At 38.3% G+C, this 21,583-nt stretch overlaps 1 protein-coding gene across 1 annotated transcript in view; it reads right to left on the bottom strand.

Moving 5' to 3' along the window:
* ADAMTSL1 (ADAMTS like 1) overlaps nt 1–21,583 on the bottom strand; it is a 475,524-nt gene that overhangs the window by 232,790 nt on the left and 221,151 nt on the right. Inside the window, exon 14 of the mRNA XM_024126824.3 lies at nt 5,093–5,394. Within this exon, the coding sequence (XP_023982592.1) occupies nt 5,093–5,394 (302 nt within the window). The remainder of the gene's footprint in view (nt 1–5,092; nt 5,395–21,583) is intronic.

Raw genomic sequence — 21,583 nt, 5'->3', positions numbered from 1 at the left:
TACTCACTTTGTTGATAGTTTTTATCATGAATGGATCTTTAATTTGGTCAAATGAATTTAATATCATTAAATTAAATTTAATTTAATGTAATATCCAGACATTTCATCCTGCTTCCCAGTCGTGAAAGCAGTAGCAAAAATCCTCTGAGTGAACATTATTAGCCAAGTATTAAGGCTAGGATCTTGACATGCCCCATTCAATCCTCTCAACAACTCCGTGAGGAAAGCACCGCTTTTATCCCCATTTTACAGATAAGGAAACTGAGGCTTAGAAGGGTGAAAAGACTTGCTAAGGTCATACAGTTGAGAAATGGTGAAACTGTAGTGGCTGTGCCTTAGCACTGGAGCTTTAATGACTGACAACGTTAACATTCAAAAATACTAAGAGGATGTTATATCTGCTGGAGATCTTCAGGAATAAACTAGACATTTGTCTGGAATCATCTCAGCAGAATTCAGTTTAAAGAAGAAGAGAGATGGGACATTCCTGATAATTTGCTTTCAGTCATTCATAGCTCTATATATAAAGATATGTACATCTAAAGGTACCTATGTGTTGTTAAATATTTGTATGCAGTTATAGCAGTGTATGTGACAATCCATATAATAGTTTTATATATAAATACACATACATTTTCTTTTTAAAATTTTCTGCATTGCTTCATCAGATAGTACCTAATATAGTACGACAGACCTACCACTTCTCAGCCCTGTCACTTCCCTCCTCCTATCTACCCTGTGTTTCCCCAAGAAGTTATCACCCCAATCATCAGGCTAATGCTTTCCGAGGTGATGTTACATTGACTTAGAGAGGTCACTCAGCAAGCCACCGTTCAAAAAGTGACATTTTAAAGCCTGAATCAGAATCGCCTTTCTTTTTTCCTAGTAAGTCTGACAAATCAAACATTAAAAAAAAAAAAAATCAGTCACAATATTTTCCCTGTCAGCTTTCTTATTTCTAAGCCTTTTACGAGCTTCAAAAATTTAATTTAAATATATCACGGCCAGTTCAGGGTGGAGGATTTGAGATTTAGGCTAGACATTCAAGATATTCCATCATATTCTGGAATGCTGACTCCAGGGTGTCCTCCTTGTTGCAGCTGGAGTGAGCCACTTGAAATTCATGGTATGATGATATAGCAAAACACGTCACAAGAAATTGTTGATATCTTCATTGATACTTCCCACCGGAACAGTCTGGCATTATTAAGGTCATGATGACAAGGCGCTAGATGAGGCGAACTGTTCCATACAGAATCTAGAGCTGTGATTCTGTTTGAAATTAAGGTTTCAATTCATTTGCCTACCTGGTAGTATTCCAGAGATTCTAAATGTTACTCTAAAATAAAATATATTTTGGCTTTAGTCAACTATTGAAAAGCTTATGAATTTGAGTTGGCAATCCCTGAGGCAGGAAATGACCACAGGGCTTTTGTCACCTGCCTTACTTGAAAAGGCTTGCTTGGGGCAGGGCATGTATTGGGGGTGTATGAGTAATGTGACCTGTTTCCACTTTGTGAAATCCTTGTTTACAGAACTGAGGTCCTTTCAGGACTGCATGGAATGGGATTGCAAGGGTTAAAGTTTCTAAAATGGCATCAGTAGTCTTCTGAGACACATAGAACACATTTACATGACCTCAGCCAATAATCCTAGCTCAGGATAAAAGTCACCTTCGGGTTGGTTAAATGCTGAGATTAAGAAGCATTCTAGAGTTACTACCTTCTAATCTAATGTCTTCTAGAAGAATGCCCTCGGCCTCCGCAACACTGCATTCAGGGTCTGTCGTCATAGCATTCCTAGATGGGGGGTGCGGGAGGCTAAGGGCAGAGCTCTGTCGTAATGAAGGAGGATCTGGGACCAGCCCTGTGGTCAACACACAAGAAATTTTTGTGGCATTAATGAATGAGGTGCCTAAAGGGCAGGGCATTCCAAAGCAGAGCGTGCAATTTGGGCCAAAGGGCAGTGGGAAGGAATGGGGGCCTGGAGGAAGCAACATGGCATGAAGGAGCAGCCCTGGCATGGGGGTGTGGGAAGTTGGAGAGGGAAGACGTGTGAAGACTTCACCTGTCAGTTCACAGTATACTTGGCTCAGGGCAGTCGGGCCAGGATGTGAGAAGTTAGCTCATCAGGTCTGTGCTACTTCCCCCATGGGCTAATTTTTGCACTGAGAAGGACCTTTTAAAGCAACACAGAACACACGTGTATGTGTGGTCCTTTCCGATTCTGAGTGTTCCTTTCTGGACAGAAGCAAAAGGAGAGGACTCATAAGGAAAAGGGAGCAAGATGCACAGGATTTCACCTTTTATACTTGCTGAAATCAATTTCAAGTTTTCCTTCGGCTAGATTTTAACGTCGATTTTACCATCTAGGAGGTCAATAAAGCTGTTCAGGTTCAAATCCGCTCTCCTTGACCACACCTATCCGTTCACATATGGAAAATTAAAATATAACCAGGAGATGTTAGTGAGACAACAGGACACAGATCTGAACAGGTTAGGCTCACTTTCAATCTTCCAGAAAATGGGATTTTCAGTGTCTATATCTCCCAGAATAGCATAATTGTTACATGATAGTTGATGACAGCTTGGGGAAACGCAGCCACCAACTACAGCCTAAATTACTAACTAGTTCCTTCCGGTTGCTACCTCTGCTAGGTGAAAGGTTACTTTTGTGTCTATCCAATTTCATCTCTTGAGGTTGCAAAAAACAATAAAACTAGCTAGACCGGTCTTACAACCCCAAATTGATTTAAAATCTATGTGTTAATCCTGCAGATTTTTGATTGGCTTCAGCAGGAATGATTAAAAATATCTTCAATATTGTGGGTTATATTTCAGTGAAAGATCAAAGCTGGTAGTACCATAAAATGTTACTGCCAGACAATGACTTCAAAATATACATATCCCGTATATACCAAAATAATTTTTTAGTGTGTCTGGGCATCATATGGACCACGTGACCTGAGCATATTTTCACCACTTTGGAATTTTCAACTTTTAACACTTTAGGCATAGATATATTACCTTGGCACAGTGACACAACTGCAGGTAAGTGTGCACAGTTGTTGACAGTTAAAGACCTAACTGGATATAAATGATGTACACTTTACGTTATACAAAGATGCTCAGTTCCTACAAGCCGATGTCATTTGTGTATAAAATATACAAATTTTATTTCTAGATCAATAGCTTCTGAAAACCTTTTAAATGAAAAACATTCCACACACTCTCTATGCTTTGAATTTTATACCCCTGGTTGATCAGCAGAATGGTTAGCATCTTAAAGATAAAGGTATCTGGTCATTTATATATTCCATTATAGCATCATTTTTCCCATCTGCTCATAAAGTTCAATGCTTGACTTATAACTGAGAATCATAACTGAGAGATCACAAATAATTTTTTTCAAAGCACATTCATTTTTGACTAAAGATCATGATTGTTCAATTCAGGTGATCATAGAAATTGGGGATAAACACACACCATCTGAACTCTTGAGTCATTCACTATGTTGGAAAGAAGCAACTGTAGCCACTGTTGTGTCCTTTCCACCTGGCCTCTGAGCTCCTGCTGGGGCTCAGAGATCACCAAAGCTTACTTAACACTTCTCCCTCATTAAGCATGGAAGAAAAGATGTCATTGTGAGTGGAGGGCACCACAGAACATGGATTAGCGGAGTTCCAAGAAACTGTCTTCCAGAATCAGATGGAAAATTTTAGGTTTCAAAGTAATAGGCTCTCCATGAAAACACTTAAGAACTCCACGGTTTGAAATTGGAAGACTTAGAAACAAACGAGAACCTCAAGGTCAAGACTATTAAATGCTTACGGAGCGACCTAATGGAGAAAATTGATTTCTCTGCTCGTACTCGTTCCATTCCTTTTCAACTACGCATGAACAATTTGGGCACATGTATTCTGACATTCCCAGTAATGAGAAAAGATGCTTTTATAAAAGAGTTTCCAAAATGTCACGGTTTAGAAAACAGTTTGGGGAAATAATTTTAATATAGATATTTTTATACCAATTAAGTAAGAAACTTTGCTGGGAATGCAGATCCTTAATGTGACAACAGGGGTTATTGATAGCCAGTGACAGGGATTTGATGGGAAATCAGCTAGCGTTTCCTCGCCTATCAAAATCTCTCTTGGGAGTAGACACGGGAGACAGTGGTGACATGCATGTAACGTATTTTCTACAGTGGTACAAAAGATCATAATCTTAAAGAATTAACTGTTGATTTAAAATGCCTTCTTCTCCCACTACAGTTCCATTACTAACTCCTGAAATAGAAAAATCACTGAATCCGTTATCGCCATGAACTAGACCTAAGAGAACCAGGTCAATATACATGGAAACATTGAACATTATTTAAATAATAGTCATTCAATGAGAAAGCTTCAGGAACTCTCTAAGTGCTTAAAGAAGCGAGGTATGATGGAAAGACCCTTGAGAGAGAAATAAACAGCAGGCCTAGTCCCAAATGTCACTCACTAGCTGTGTAATCTTGAAAAAGTTACTCAGCTTCTCTGTATCTCAGTTTTCTCATCTATAAACTGGCAGTGGGGTCAGGACTCAATCTTTAAACTCTTTCCAGTTCCAGGTAACCCCAGTGTTATAATTGCCCTTATACACCCTTTCCCTTTGGCAACAGATATTACTTTGGGAATCAGCTGAGTCAATCAGATGGGCTGTACCCTGTCCTTGGGAACAGCAGACTGCTTGTCATCTTGGGTCTTGGTTCATACCACATGCACAGAGGCAAGGGCATAGATAAATAAAAGTAAATGTTGAGAGCATTGCCAGGTCAGTGTCAACTTTGTTTCTCAGTCAGATACGCTAAGATAGAGTGCAAAACGTCAAATGACAACTAAAAGTAAAAGCATTACTTGCGATGGCTACTCATAGCTGACAGTCGAAAAGCTGCTCAAGCCCAAAGAGAAATACATCTGTGTTTCATTCAGTCCGCTTTACCCCACTTATCATTCTTGGACTAGAGGCAATCACGTGACACAGTTGCACGCAGAGAGAGAAGTTACAGAAAAAGGACAAGACGGTGGCAAGGATCTGAGCCAGATCCCCCTTCTTACCTCCTCCACATGAGTCGGAGCACTTGGTGAAGCCCTCATACTCCCAGTCGTAGAGCTGGTCAAAATCCTGCAGGCCACCCAAGAGGCCATCTGTCTCTTCCGGGTTAAACTCAGGAACCTCCCCGTTGCAGGGTCCTGCGTAGCAGGGGCGCTGCGATGCCGGCTTGGGCCCTTCACATTCGTCAATGGGCAGGTCGGCCACGGACTGAGAGAAAGACAGGAGCACCTGGCACCGGACTATTCGCACCTGGGTCCCCACACCACAGGTGACCGTGCAGGCCGACCAGGCCTCTGGGATGAACCTGCAGTCCACAAGCAAACAAGAGCACAGGATGAGAAGCCCCAAGCAGGAGACCGCGGGTACTGGGAGGGTCCTCATCCCACCTGCCACCGTGGCCCAGTGCCGTCCCAGGATGTGCTCAGGGCTCAGCCACCCTGTCCTGTGCTGGGCGCTTCGGTGTAGTTCATGAGCTCGTTAGCCACTGTTTCTGGATTGGTTTCTTCGTGAGTGTCATATGAACCCCCAACTGGAAGACATTCCAGCCACAGACCACCTGCTTTCTCCCTGCTTTGCACCCACAGTGGTAGCTCTTTGGAGCAGGGAATTGGTTTCTTCTCTATGGATCTAAATCCCAGCACTTGTGCCTCCTGGCTGGCTATTCTTCCAGCAGACTAATACTAATACTAAAAACGCTAACAAAATCAGCCCTCAGAGATGTTTAAGGAAGTATTTTTTTTGTTTTGTTTTTAGTCTGGATTTCAGATTCTGTAACTTTCTTTGCTTTTCTGCTCAATGTGCTTCCCAAGATTTATTTATATACAGAAAGAGAAAGAGGGTGTTTTTTTTTTTTGTAAGTTTCCAAGAATGGAGCAGAGCCTTGTTCCTCACACATTCTTTGAATTAGTCTGGACTGCAATTCTTTTTATATCCTAGAGAAAAGCCCTGCTACAAATTTAAATCCACAGGCATGTCACAGTAAACGAGGGGCTCTGCATTCATACGAGTTTGTTCAACAGCCTCCAGCGCCTCCCCACCGAGAAAAGCCACATTAGGGAGAACTTGGTTTTTCTCTGAGTTTCTCTACAATGTAGGACGATATCCAAATTCCAAAAAGGCTTTTTTTCCTCCCACTAATCAACAATGGCCATATCTGCAATGACCTTGAGAAGTGCCTAGAGAAAGAAGCCCAGAGGGAACCACTAACATTTTCACAAAGTTAGTATAATAATCTGGAGAAAGGACTTTGGCATTAAAAAAAAAATTTACTTTTCCATGATCCTACTGCTTTTGAACAGGGAGTCATGCTGAGGAGGCATGCAAACCTGGCTCTTTAACCTTGACTTTGGCAGAAAAGGAAAGAAGTGATAAGAAGGTTATAGCATTAAATCCCAGCAAGTGAAAATAGTTCCTATCTAGTTTAGGGAAACTGAAATTCTAACAGGAAACCAATCCAAGTTTTCAAACTGGAAGAAGCACAACAAAGATGTGGCCTGGGCCTGAGCCTGGGCTGTGTGCAGAGCAGGGGACTGGCCCGGAGACCCAGACCCATGGTGTCTGAGGCGTGGAGGGAGTCCCTTTAAGAAAGGCCTGTTGCTTGTTTCCTTTGAAGAGCCATCCCCTAGGGGTGAACGAAGGTCACATACAACCTTGTCAGGAAGGTGCATGAGGGAGGAAGCATCACCCAGAATTATTCCCAAGAAATTCTCATCACAGAGTCACCTCCCTCTTTCTTTTTTTGAATTCCTGACCATCTCCTGGCACCTAGAGAACGTGGTGGGGAAAACAGTATCCTAAAAGATTGAAATGTCTTTCCCTCTTTAAATAGCGCTACCTGTAGCAGTCTTTTAGGAATATAAAACTAAAATCTGCAATCGAAATAATTTTAACCCTCTTAGTACACATTCACATCTATCTGCCTGAGTCCTGGGACACGGATCATAACAAATACACAGGCACTGAATTTTACAACCCAGGTGTGGACAGAAAGGAAAACACACACCAAACTATTTTATATATAAGAGAAACCCAGAAGCAAATGATAAGTCTGCCAGCTTTGACAATAGTGATGAATAATGCTTGTTTAATAATGTGGTCCTGAATTTTGTTTTCAAATGAAGATGACAAGATCTCAAAAAGAATGGCACCCTATTAGCTTTCCCCATACAGTAAGGATTATTGTTCTGTCAGCTATAATAGCCCTCTTCAGTGACCATTCCAAGAGACCAAGGCTCAAATAGCTTTTGCGGTAAAGGGCCAGATAGGGAAGATTTTAGTCTTTGTGGGCCATGTCTGTGAAACTTTGTTGTTGCAATAACCTCTGTTTCCATCTTTTTCCTGTATATATAAACTTATGACAAGTAGCTAAATTGATTTGTTTATGGATTATCTCCTACATAAAAAGTGAGTGCCAGATGAAATCTAGAATATAAAGGCTGCACAAATGAAACCCTCAGCTCTCCTTGCCTATAACATGAATCACTTTGCATTTGTTCTCTCTCCAGGACTGGGAAGATACACCAAAAGCACCCAAAGTAGAAAAGGGGTGCTACCGAAGCCCCATGAACTCATTGCAATGATTGAGACTTGTTTACTTTAAAGTAGCATCTAAATGAAAAAAGTAAAGAAATATGTGTGTGAGGGTGTGTGTGTGTATTTTTGACTGTTGGGATACTTAGGGTTAATCTACTTTATGTCTCCCAAGTGAGAACCTTATCAAGTGTCAAATAGCCTTACTGGCTTATCTCCAAACCCACTATCCTTAGGTCTTCATCAAGTTCACACCAATTAAGAACAATTTGGTCTTTAAGTGGTGCTGTCTTTTGGCAGTCATCCTAATATCTCTAGTGCATACACTGGATGATATACTATTCTCTCTCACTGAAGGCAGGAGATTGTATTTCAAAAGAAAAATATCTAATAGTGCAAACGGCCAAATGAATAATAACTGTTTTTCATGTGAAACCTTCCCCCACATCCCTAGATTTCCCAGCTCTGTATTTACTATCTTGAGCTTTCTGGCCACAAGTGGGAGGAAGCAAGGTCAGTGAGAGGGCAGTCATATGAGCTAGGAGGTTTAACTGCAATGTTTAGAAGACGCATCTTGAGTAGTTCTTGCTGAGTTAGAACCTTTAAAGTGGGACCTTTAAAATGGAGTCAACGTGTCTTTTAAAAATCAGTATATTAATCGTTTTGATGTACAATGTATTATTGAAGTTTAATTTGTGTAATTTAAAAATTCTTTTGGTTAGAAGCACTACTGCCAGATGAATGAAGAATGGCTTGGATAAGTGAGTTCTTTCAAAGGTAGGCTTGAGCTTCAGAAATGATTGATATGATTTCTGCAGTTAGTTTTCCCATCTCCAGGATAAAACAAACAAACGAACAGAACCCTGGCAAATAAGTAATTTATGTTTCTCTCTGGTCTACTGTTTGCAAGATTCATTGTTCATTTCACTACCAAAATACCTATCCTTTAATTAGAGGTATCGCCACAGTCCCTATTACTAAATAGAAAAGAGTGATAATCAAATTCCCTTGTAAAATCCCAAAGTGGTTTAGTTTATTAGTGGCTATTACGGAGTTAGAAGCATGGACTGAAATAATAAAAACTGTTACTTTATTAATATGATGCTAAAGAGAAACAATTCACTCTTGGTTAGTCTCACATTACTGCAGATATTAGCCAGACTTAGCTCTAGTTTTATACACACATGGCCTGATATATTTTTTTTTCTTTTCCCCTCTTCCTTTCCTCTCTCCTCCTTTCATATGAGTGCTTGTTAAAAAAAAATATCATTGGGATTATTCAAAATAAGAGTAGCACAATATAGTAGCTCTAGAGTTGTGTTATTTTGATGCTGTTACAAGCCTCACCCCAATTTCTAGTTTCAAAATGCAAATTGAAACTTGCAGAAAATCACATTAGAAATACTTAATTTTCGTTTAGTTTTCAATCTTGTAACATTTGAGTTATAAGTTGATAGGGGTTGTGGATTTCTTTTTCCTCTTTCTTTCGGTGATTTTAGGGTGAGGGGAGAGGAGGGAATGAACTGAATAGTGTAGAAAAAAATTATAAAAACTTAAAAGGGACCCCAAAGATTACTGAATATTCTGTTCAGTGCATTGTTCCTAGTTATTATAAAATTTTAAAATCTTTCATTGACTGTGAGTTATTTTACAACTTTTCAACTGCAGGAAATTGATCATGAGATTCTTTCCCATAGAAATGAAGATTGTGTCTCCTGGAATGCAATTGGTTGTCCTGTGGATAGACCCATTTTGCATCTACTTGTAAATTCATTTCAGTATTCTTATTTGCCTGAATACGTTTGGTTCTTTTAAATTTCCTTTGAGTTGGTCGTAACATATTCCTGGTTTCTTCATTAATTAATGAGGTAAATACAATCTTTGACAGATGTTTATTTTATATGCACATGAGAATCATGATTATTCCCTTTCTAAAATTTTCTCACCTAACCAGTGGCCACAGAGGGATCTGGAGAAGAGTATATTGGAAAAATAAAATACCGTATAAGTAATTCTATACCAAATTAACCAGAAAGTCTTTTACATAAATATGTCATTTTGGGACAAAAAAATCATCATACGTCATTGGTAAAAATGGTATTTCATATTACCTCATCTTATTTTTAGTTCAATCTTTCTCTATTTCTTTAGTTTTGAAGAGTTAGTTCTTCTCCTGATTCTGGACAATCTTTGAGACAGTAAAATCTTTAGGAAAAGGTGCAGTTACTTAAACCTAGCTGGGCATTTGGGCATTTGTATCAAAGAGGCATTTGGATCTATGAGAAAAAAATAATTGCTGCTGGGTGGGAAAGGAACTAGGAGAGGGAAAGGGAAACACATTCTTTCATCTACTTAGTTATTTATTCAATGTCTCTCAATGAAATTAAAAGGAAAGATGTTTAAAAAAAAAGTCCTCCAAACTAGTAAACAAACAAAAAACCTTTGGAATGTTACAAAGGGCAGGCAATTCTTTAACTGAATCACTCTAGGCGTTTTAAAGTGATTTACTTATAAAATCCATCATATTAAAAAAAAACCCAACAAATCCATCATACTAAGACAAACTTAAAATGATTATTTAAAAATATAGCTAGCTTTGCATTTCATGTTTGTACGAGAAGTAATCACTGGCTTTTCAACACAAAGCTAGACAATTTCATTAATGAATATATACATCTAATTCACTGACATTGGGTTTTTAAGTCAAACTTATTTATGAATTCTTTTGTCATTGTAGCAACTAGGGGCTTGGTTTGTGGGAAAAGTGGTTATAAAGGGAGAGTAGGTGACAGTTTAGGGGGGATGATGGAACAGTTTTGTATCCTGATTGTGGTGGTGGTTATATGAATCTATGTCCGTGATAAAATTTCATAGAACTATTAAAAAAATGAAGAAAGTGCATGAAAAACTTGTGAAATACAAATAAATTCTATAGCTTTTAAAATATATATATATAGCTAAAGCATTAAAGTTTTGAGAGAACACTTATCCAAAATATGCCTCTACATTCACTTAGAACCACACCTAAATCATTCCAAATAAATGGGAATCTAACTTATTGTGAAAGCTCTTTAGTCAAGGATACTTGATCTGAATGTGGAATTATGAAAATATTTCTCAACTGCAGCTGTTAGCTTACAAGTCTCTGGAATTGCAAATAATTCATGCTGGTTATGAAATGCATATTGAAGTCTCCAAGCAAAATTTTGCAAAGGTGCCCAGGACATCACTCTGCAAAACATCTAATAGCACCACTTTTTTTCATACGTTCCTCACATCCTTAAGTATCACGCCTGAGTTGTGAGGGTCTTCAGCACTGTAAGGTGCCTAGTAGTATAACCAATAATAGAATGGTTCTAGAAATTAAGATGACAAAACAAATGACAATTTTGATGCAGTCACCAATACAATTATTTGAAAAAAAAAAAAAAATTCAGTGACTGCCCCGTCTAGTGCTGCTAACCAGTGATGTGAAGGAAGGACCCAATTCCATAACATTCTAAGGCAGTCCTGGGACAGCAATATTTAGTGGCATTTTCCAAGTAGTTGACTTCTTTTTCTCATGATAGTGTTGTCCTTTTGGGTTCTTTTAGAGGCAACTGGTCTCGGCAAGAATGCCTCAATGGCTTTCTTGCGGAAATGCTCAGTGCTGGAACTGGGGGAAGAAAGGCTGACTGCATTAAAGAGCACATTTTCCTTTCAGAGAGACTCTGTACTAGAAGGAAATGCTGCAGATCAGAGTTCTCTCCAAGTTTCAACGAGCCAGAGATGACTGGGCTCTTTCAAAGCCTAGGACCTCGTACGTTTGAGTACTCTGTTAAACTCATCTTGTAGGTCTGACCCAGCTTCCTCTAATATGGTTCCAGACAAGATATTAGAAGGATGGGACTTCCCGGGTGGTCCAGTGGTTAAGAATCCAACTAAGCCCGCGTGCCGCAACCACTGAGCCTGTGCACCACAACTAGAGAGCCCATGTGCTGCAACTACAGAGCCCATGTGCTCTGGAGCCCGTGCACCACAACGAAGAGCCCGCGCGCCACAATGAAAGATTCCACGTGCCACAACTAAGACCCAATGCACCCCCAAAAAAATAAATTAAAAAAGATATTAGAAGGAATCTTACTAAAGGAGGGACCCTCTTGACCATTAGGATGTTGTTCTTCTTTAACAATAAGAGAAAAGCCAGGAAAAAGACAGTTGATAATAAATGTTTAAGAGTATTGGTCCCACATTGTCTTCTCTTCCCGACAAATCCAGTGCTCAGTTATCTTGTTTCTGGTAGCATCCAGCACACCTGATCGTGCCTTTTTTCTTGAATTACTTTCTCCTTGACTTACATGACACCAAACTTTCCAGGTTTTTGTTTTTCTTTTCTGGTCACTTCCTTCTCGGGCTCCTTTTCTAGATCTTTCTCCTCTCCTCAAACTCTATATATTGCAGTGCCTGAAGGCTCAGTTTGGTGCCGTCTTCTGATGTGCTCACCAATGATTCTTGGTTTTCAATACTACCAAAGTACAGGCAACTTCTAAGTATTTACTCTCCAGTCTAGACCTTTTGTCTGAGCTTCATATCCAAACTTTTTTTTAAAGTAAGATTTGGGATAGCAAGCCATTTTACTCTTTGAAAGGAATAAACATTAATTTAACACAATCTATTTATCAAAAAATTATGCAGTGCTTCTTATGTGCCAGCCTCACTTCTAAGTGCTTTATAAATAAATGTTGTTAAATCCTAACAATAACCTGATGAGAAAATAATTATTATTATCTCCATTTAATATACAGATGAGGAAACTGAGATATAAGCCGCACACCTAGTAAGGTTTCATGCTCTTAACCAGTACACATTGACACCTCTCCTGATTGACGTGTTCACTTGGATATTTCAAAGGTATCTCCAACTTAAAGTGTCCAAAATGGAACTCCTGATTCCCTTTCTTAGCATCGATTCCTCTTCCAACCTTCTCCATCACAGCAAATGATTCAACTGGGTAGCTAATTGCTCACATGAAAAATTAGGAGTTATTCTTGATCCCTCATTTTCCCTAGTTCCTCACTTTGAAACGATTCCCAAATTCTACTAATTCTCCCTCAAAAATATATCTGAAATTCATTTACCTCTCTCCATCTCGACTACTACCACCTTGATATAATAACAGCAACAACCACAACAATAATAGCTAACGTTCACTGATATGTTTTAAGCGTTTCTATATATTAGCTCATTATAACACTGTTAGTAGATGAGTACTGTCAGAAACATTGTGAAATGGACAAACAAGATTACTAGCAGACTTTCAGGGGCTGTCAAATTCTATGGAAGTGTGAGTCTTTGTCTTTGGCTAGTCTATTTTGCAACTCCATAGAGATGAAAGTTTCCTTGTCGAGAGGTAGTGAAGATGTAGATGTTTCTCGTTCATAGTGATGGAACTTATTTTTCTGTTCATGTCAATGCAAATAATTTTGTCTGATAGAAAATATAAACTTTTCTAAATCCAATTACATTAGAACTAGTTTTAACATCTTATTGGTTCTGTCATAATTCATGAGTTAAATAAAAACTTTGACATGTGCTCATTTTATATTTATAAATCATGATTTTACCTTTCTGAAAATTATATTTTAACAACTTATATATTTAACAAAAATAAATTATATTTTAACAATTATATTTTCATCCCAATTTCTAGATGATAAAATTAAGACACAGATATTCCCAAGGTCATACTGTTAAATAAATGGCAGAGTCAAGATTCAAATCATGGCCATTTACTATAGAATCCATGCTCTTTACCACCTCATTGTCCTGGCTCTAAGGCTGCCATGTAAGCCAGATCATTGATACTAACATCTGCTCTCTCCTGGACTACCACAATAGCCACTGGTCTGTTTTCTTCCTCTGTTAGCTCTTAATAATTCTTTCTTCATGCTGTAGCCAGGGGGCTCTTAAAATGTAAACATTTTCATTGTTCCTGCTATACCCAGAAACAAAGCCAAACTCCTTACCCAGGTTTATATCATGCCATTATCCATCTTCATCTCCTACAATTCTCCCCACCCCCAGCCCAGTCACTAGCTTCCAGACACACTAGTCTTCCTTCACTTGCTTAAATGTGTGTAATTCTTTCCTGACTCAAAGTTTTGCCCTTTCTTAGCATCGATTCCTCTTCCAACCTTCTCCATCACAGCAAATGATTCAACTGGGTAGCTAATTGCTCACATGAAAAATTAGGAGTTATTCTTGATCCCTCATTTTCCCTAGTTCCTCACTTTGAAACGATTCCCAAATTCTACTAATTCTCCCTCAAAAATATATCTGAAATTCATTTACCTCTCTCCATCTCGACTACTACCACCTTGATATAATAACAGCAACAACCACAACAATAATAGCTAACGTTCACTGATATGTTTTAAGCGTTTCTATATATTAGCTCATTATAACACTGTTAGTAGATGAGTACTGTCAGAAACATTGTGAAATGGACAAACAAGATTACTAGCAGACTTTCAGGGGCTGTCAAATTCTATGGAAGTGTGAGTCTTTGTCTTTGGCTAGTCTATTTTGCAACTCCATAGAGATGAAAGTTTCCTTGTCGAGAGGTAGTGAAGATGTAGATGTTTCTCGTTCATAGTGATGGAACTTATTTTTCTGTTCATGTCAATGCAAATAATTTTGTCTGATAGAAAATATAAACTTTTCTAAATCCAATTACATTAGAACTAGTTTTAACATCTTATTGGTTCTGTCATAATTCATGAGTTAAATAAAAACTTTGACATGTGCTCATTTTATATTTATAAATCATGATTTTACCTTTCTGAAAATTATATTTTAACAACTTATATATTTAACAAAAATAAATTATATTTTAACAATTATATTTTCATCCCAATTTCTAGATGATAAAATTAAGACACAGATATTCCCAAGGTCATACTGTTAAATAAATGGCAGAGTCAAGATTCAAACCATGGCCATTTACTATAGAATCCATGCTCTTTACCACCTCATTGTCCTGGCTCTAAGGCTGCCATGTAAGCCAGATCATTGATACTAACATCTGCTCTCTCCTGGACTACCACAATAGCCACTGGTCTGTTTTCTTCCTCTGTTAGCTCTTAATAATTCTTTCTTCATGCTGTAGCCAGGGGGCTCTTAAAATGTAAACCTTTTCATTGTTCCTGCTATACCCAAAGCCAAACTCCTTACCCAGGTTTATATCATGCCATTATCCATCTTCATCTCCTACAATTCTCCCCACCCCCAGCCCAGTCACTAGCTTCCAGACACACTAGTCTTCCTTCACTTGCTTAAATGTGTGTAATTCTTTCCTGACTCAAAGTTTTGGCATGTGTGGATCACCCCCTGGATGACCCTCCTCCCTTCTCTCAGCTTAGAATAACTTCTGCTCATCCTACAGGTCTCAGCTGACATGTCCCTTCTCAAAGAAGACTTCCTTGACTCCCAGACCTTTGGGGGGCTCCTGTCAGACTCTCTGAGAGAACCTCTTTATTTTCTTATAACAGTGATCAGTTTTTGATAATCAAGTGTGAATCTTTATGGAATAACTATCTCATTTATTAGACCAAACCTCCATGAAGGTAGAACTTCAAAGAATAGGTGCTCAAAAATATATATATTTTTCAAATGAATAAGTGAATGGGTAAATAGGAGGGTAAGGGTTGATGTTATGAGTGATTTGATATTGGGCTTATTCTTGGCTCCAGAGGTTGAAACCAAGCTAGATAAAGAGGCAATAGCCTAAAACTTCAAAGAAATTCAACCATACTTTTAAGTTCCAGGCATTGGCATGGAAAATCTGAAACCATTTTCCTGTTTTAGAAGTTTCTTATGGTCTTTCAAAAGGTGACTGTGCCCAGATTTAGTAGCTATCATGGGCTTATTTATTTATATTTCTTATAGCTGCCTTTGGGCAGTATGTGCTGGCCTTGATTCATCTTGATAGGGTTTGGGTTATCATGTAGCTTGAGACAAGTTTAAGTTCTGTGTCTATCATACTTATGTTAAATCTCAATAAAAATGCTGCTTTATAGAATAAAAGGATTTGGGGCAGCTTTGAGACAGAGGATGCCTTCAGTAATTTATACATGACTCTGGTCTAACACTGCCTTATTATACAACCAGCCACCCAACAGTGAAGAGTCTGGAGCATTATGGAATTGTTCCTAGTTTAGAGGAGCCCACTCTTTAAAACTCATTACACACAGAGATTTGGGAAAAAGAGAAGACAGACCCTTAACTGTATGAGCAGATACAAATGGAGCCAAATCACTCTCCACCAATGAAAAATGAGGCTACGACACTCGTTTCAGACCATCTTTCTCTCTGTTGCTTTTCTGACCTATGTGAACAGAACATGATTTAAAAGTTTGGTTTTCCTTAAGGCTAGTCTGATGATTTAAAAAGCCATATCCCAGGAACTAAAATGCCATTATAGCTTACAATGCTATGAGTGCATTTGGAGTTCTTAGCTTAATAAAAGAATGTAGATTTTAATGCATATTATTTTCTGACTTGGATAAAAATCTAAAATATTGTAAACTCAGAATACTTGTCATGAACCATTTCTTCTTCACATGGAGTGGAATTAGTTTATCTTGCAATTTTGTAAAGGTTTCTTTCCCTTAATTCAACAATTTTGGCAAAGCTTTCCAAAGAAAAGTTCAGTTCATTAAAAATGACCTTAATGGACTTAACATATATTGGTGGTGACAGGGTCCATACTGTATTTTGGCACACAAGGATCCCATTAATTTGTCTTTGCCACTCTCTAGGGCTCAGCTGAGCAGTAGTTCAGATTTAGTTCTGAAAGTAGCTCCAGATTGAGCATTAAGTGGAGACAGTAGGAGGGGCTGACAAATTTAGAACTTCTTGGTTTGCAAGAAAGGCTTTTCTAATGACTACATAAAAATGGCTCTGTCTGCTTTCTTGAATTTGATATTGATTTTTCTGTCTCAGTGCATGCTGGGAGCAAGCTTGGGCTATCAACTGGATGTAACTCAGAGTTGAGAGAGGATGCTTTTCCATCCGAGCATTTTCTAAACTTTCCTTATTAATTTTTGCCATTTGCTATAGATTTCTTTTGGTTCAAATAAAGGTAACTAACCCTTGTCCCTTAGGATAAGTTCTCAGCTAAATTCAAAGTGTGCCGCTTACAACTGAGTCTTCAAAGAGCCTCAGAAGTATAGAGGAGACACAGGAAGGTGGTGCTAGCTGGGGAACCACTAGTTGAATTGGGGGTTATTTGTGGTTACTTGTGGTTCTCTCACATGCCACATGATACAACATGTATGAGGCAGAGATAAGACCTGCCTCAATTTCTCCATTTGTAAATGAGTAATTATTATACAATTTTACTTTCTTAAATATTCTCTAAGAAGATGAATGATGCTGGAAAAGGTCCAATCATAACCACAATTAACACCTAAACAGAGTTTTCTGCATACCAGGTACTTTACACATAACTTAATCCTCTAAATAGCCTTGTGATATAGATAACCATTTCGTTCGTTTCTCAAATGAGGAAATTAAGGTCTCTGGGGTTAAGTGATTTGTCAGGGTTCCCTGTTACTGTTGGGGGATCCATGATTCACACCCAGGAGGTCCGTCCCTGGAGCCCACACTTTTCACCACTGTGCATGCTGCTACCATGCATGTAGCTTTGATCAGTAGTTAAAGTGCTTTTTACTTTGATTCCAGCGGGGCTGTATTCTTGTTTGAGCACACAAATATACAGACTCACCCCCACCCCTCACCAATTCACATAGTTGGCAGCCTGATGTACCTGAAAAAAATTTCATATTTTAGGAAATTATCTGTGGTTTCAGTAGCGTATTTTCAACACCTACCAAGGATTAGTGAGGTACATCTACTGATCCAAAATATCTGATCATTTGCTATATTAAAAGATCCAATGATCTTTCCTCAAGTGCTCGTTTTGGAGTCAAAGTCAGATACACAGAAATTCTATCATAATCTGCGAACACCCAGTTTACATTTATATCCCCCCCAAACCCCTTCAGTGTCTACTACATTCTTCTTTCACTCATTTCTCATATTTGTGCATTTTTACCACGTACTAGCTTAACTATCCTGATATTGTACCTCAGAGGAACATTGGGTAGTAGAGAGAGTTTGGGAATTCAATAAATAATTCTCCTACACTCCTTGAGAAATCAATAACACAATCATGCTGTGCGTACCCAAACACCAAATGGCATTTCTTCAAAATGGCTGGCTCATTTGTTCAATCTGTGGATGACTGGCCAATACTTTGCTCACAATCTTATCATGCCTGTGGTAAGCATGCACTCAAGTTTCCTTAAGGGCAGGGACTATTGAGTTACTTTTTACCTTACCTGCACTTGACACAAGTCTGGCCCAGAGCAGGTGACTTAAGAGTGAATTCAGCTTCTTTCATTAGGAGGTGTGAACAATTAGCAGGTCCAGTGTTATTTAAAATACATAATCAGCCAAAGAATTTATATTAAGCATTATTCAGAGGATATAAGGGATAAGAACGATTTGGGTAGACAGGGAGACCAGAAAGGAAGGAGTTGGAAAGGATAGAGGTCACGATCATTATGGGGATAAGGGCTCATTCAGGCTGGCCAGTATGAGGCTTTCACTCTGCCATGTGCCAAATCAAAATTAAATGCTTTTGTGCTTTTTTATCCCGTAACTCTAATGCCATGTTCTGCTTAAACATCCTTTTTGAGGGTTTAATGATCTGCAAATAGTGTTTACATTTCTTGATCTTAGGTGACTCTTAATTCTTAAGAGATATATCTGTTTCTCTCTATATAGAAGATGTTTCTTTTTATGTTCTGTGGCCTGAGATTCACAAAGGGAGTGTACTTGAGGTATCTTGTATTGAGGATATGAACAGCAAAACTATCTGGATCCATTACCAATGTTTGACTCCCTAAATATCCTTTGGGGGAAAATATAAAATCACGTGTAATGCAATTGACAGTCCTAACCACTTTAAAAAAGTATGAATTCACATTCTTAACCACTGAGTTAAGCCATCCACATTCTCAGACAACTTACTGGATATAAATATGGACTAATATAAACATATAGCTTAAATATTATATAAATATTATATATTTAAATACTATTTTCACCAAGGTAAACAAACCATTTAATGACTATAGGATCACTATGGAGACTCTTATTGGCTTTTCTTTCTGTATCTTAATTCCTTGTGGGTTCTGTTCACACAGATGCATGACAGGAATTTCCCTTTGCCTCTTATTGAATCAGCCTCATCACTAAGCTGATGCCATCTGGCATCCAGATATTACCTCTGCCTTCTGCCCGCTTGCTTTCCTTCTTCTCCCTTTTTAATATGGCTCACACCAAGGTTATTTATGGCAATACATTTAAGGCTTGGGTATTGTATTGCAGCCCCAAAATGTTTTCCTAACCATGCAGTAAAGCTGTTCACGAAAAATCTAATAAGTCAACATTTTTTAAGTGTGAGATCGAGGCACAGAGGACCACCTAATCCCACCCACCTTTGAAAGGACAGCATCGTTAGGGGTCTCCACCTGGTGTATTCTGGGGTTTGATGGAGGGATGGCTAGTTAAAATGGCGGTGCTGGTCAAGTGTACCCAAAGGAATCACCTGTCTCCCGTCACTTGTTCTGAGCCATCCAAGCAGAACTCCTGGCAACTGAAATCACTCTGGGGTGGACCTGACTTCCCTAGATGCCCAATTAGTCTGACCTTCCTCTCCCTGGGATGATTTGATTCAGAGAGCAGAAAGTCTAGAAAGAGAAGGGCAGGGCATCGAGAGCCCCCATGCCATCACCTTCTAGGGCATTGGGTGGCTTGTTAGTGGCTTGAGGAGTTAAGAAAATGAAAAATTTTCTTCCTCTTCCAAGTCAGATTAGGTTTTTTAAGAAGGCCAGCTGATTAACTACAGTAGCAGTAGACAGCTGTCTTGACAGGTCCTAGAAGTCACCATAGTTTCATTTTTGCTCAAGAAATTAAGCTATCAAAGTGGCCATGCTGTGTACTTGGCTTGAAGTGGGCATGCTGTTTATGCATACATTCCAACAAAGACTGAAAGGAAGGTATAAAAGCAGGAGATGAGAAATCAAGTCAGTGATTTCTTTAGCTTCTATCTGATTAATGAGTATAATTGTATGACCACAATGTAGTTGTGATCCCTCACCAAACAAAAGTAAAATTTTGAGCGTTTAAAAAATACCTAGAAAGCTATTTCCATATATTTATGAGTGGAAGCAACCAGCTGGCATTTCAATGATGTGTCCTAAATCTAACATTACTCTCATCAGCTGGAGGTAAATTCAAAAACACATAGTTTGTAAAACAGCAGAAGAGAATTCTGTCAGTCCCTCTCCCGTTTCCCCCTTTCTATTGGTAGAATGGCACTGCTATTACCCTCAGAAAAATGCAACTCTCCCAGAGTCTTATTTTTTTGTACAAGTCTATCTCAAACCATAATTCTTTCCATGTTAATTGTATAGCAGGGATTTCTACGGATTTCTCAGCTGACATCCTTGGAAGCAAGTTCACTTTATTGCGTGAATTTATAAGGTTGTCTGTGCTTGATCAGCTTCACTAGCTAAGGCCCCCCATCCCTTATTCTCAGTTTGGGGCTGGATCTTGTTCACGTTGCCCTGCTCAATTAAGAAAGACAAAGCTGCTTAAAGATTCTTGATGTAGGTTGTCAGGAAAACCTGATAAAAACATGTGTGTGTATTAAGGCAAGTCATGGCCACCAGTGAAAAGTCAGTTTAGAGAGCAGGACTCCCACAAGTGGGTTAAGAAATAATTTTCTGCAGATCAAGAAAATATACTCATCACAATATTCCTACCTTTGTACCATATGAATCAAATACACTGTAAATAAGCCAGGTCTTTGCTAAGGAAAAAACAATGTCTAAAAGCATTTATAAACGAAGCTGCAGCTTCATAAGATGAATCTCATCAATAGTAAGTTCATTACTATCATGTGACCCACTATTGATATTTATTTCAGCTATTCTATGAGACTAATAACTGTATTTGTATCTTCTGCATGGCATTTAGTTTAGCGTAATATGTAACATACTTCTGTTCTATAACGTTTTAGTTATTTCTTGGCAGTTCAGTTTTCAGTACTTTACTATAGTTTTCTTCTAAACATGTCTTAGAGTGGTTGCTTTCAAACATATTTTTGGCTACAGTGATAACCAAAATTTTTTTTTTTTCATTTTGGGGTTACCAAAAGAATCTGACATTCAATAATGGTATCTCCATATACTAAAGACTTTAAGCTACTGATTTTCCCATAGTATTTAATGAGACAGGCTGGTGATAATATTTTTATTCTACATAAAGGGAAGTAAATGATATTTGCTGTTTTATTACAGAACTCTCCATGTTAACTGGAGCCAAAGCAAGAGATAATAGTCCTGGACCACTGTTCTTGCTTCTCCTCTCTGTATTAGTTCAGAAGTGACAACCACAGCTTCTAAACATTACTATTTAATTTAAGCAATGGGAGTCTCTTTGGTGGGGGGAAGGAAAGACTTGCTGACAGTGTATCATTTTTTCATTATACTATGGAGAGTAATTATAGGTTGTTCCATACATTCAGAAACTAGTCTGTGTGGTTTAAAAAGAGAAAGAATTAAGACCCTGCAAAATTATGTTTTTAAAATTCAATATCAATTAAAAAAAATAATGTGACACGTAGGACCTTTCCTAGGGTCCAGTGTGGTAAACGTGTAAAGTGTATTAAAATGTGGAAACCACATACCTTTCATTACATTATTCTACAGCTGTCATTTATTTCATTTTTGTATAAAAGTAATTATTGTTCGGAGCATAACAGTATACATTTCCTTTACCCGGCACTAGCACTCCAATTACAATCTACTTCAATTCAGATTAATCATGCCAAGATGGCAATTCCATTACAC

This window comes from Physeter macrocephalus, chromosome 9 (assembly GCF_002837175.3).
Source record: "Physeter macrocephalus isolate SW-GA chromosome 9, ASM283717v5, whole genome shotgun sequence".
In the NCBI taxonomy this organism is placed as follows: Eukaryota; Metazoa; Chordata; class Mammalia; order Artiodactyla; family Physeteridae; genus Physeter; species Physeter macrocephalus.
Note: the sequence above shows the minus strand (reverse complement) of the source record. Positions and strands in the feature narration are given on the sequence as shown.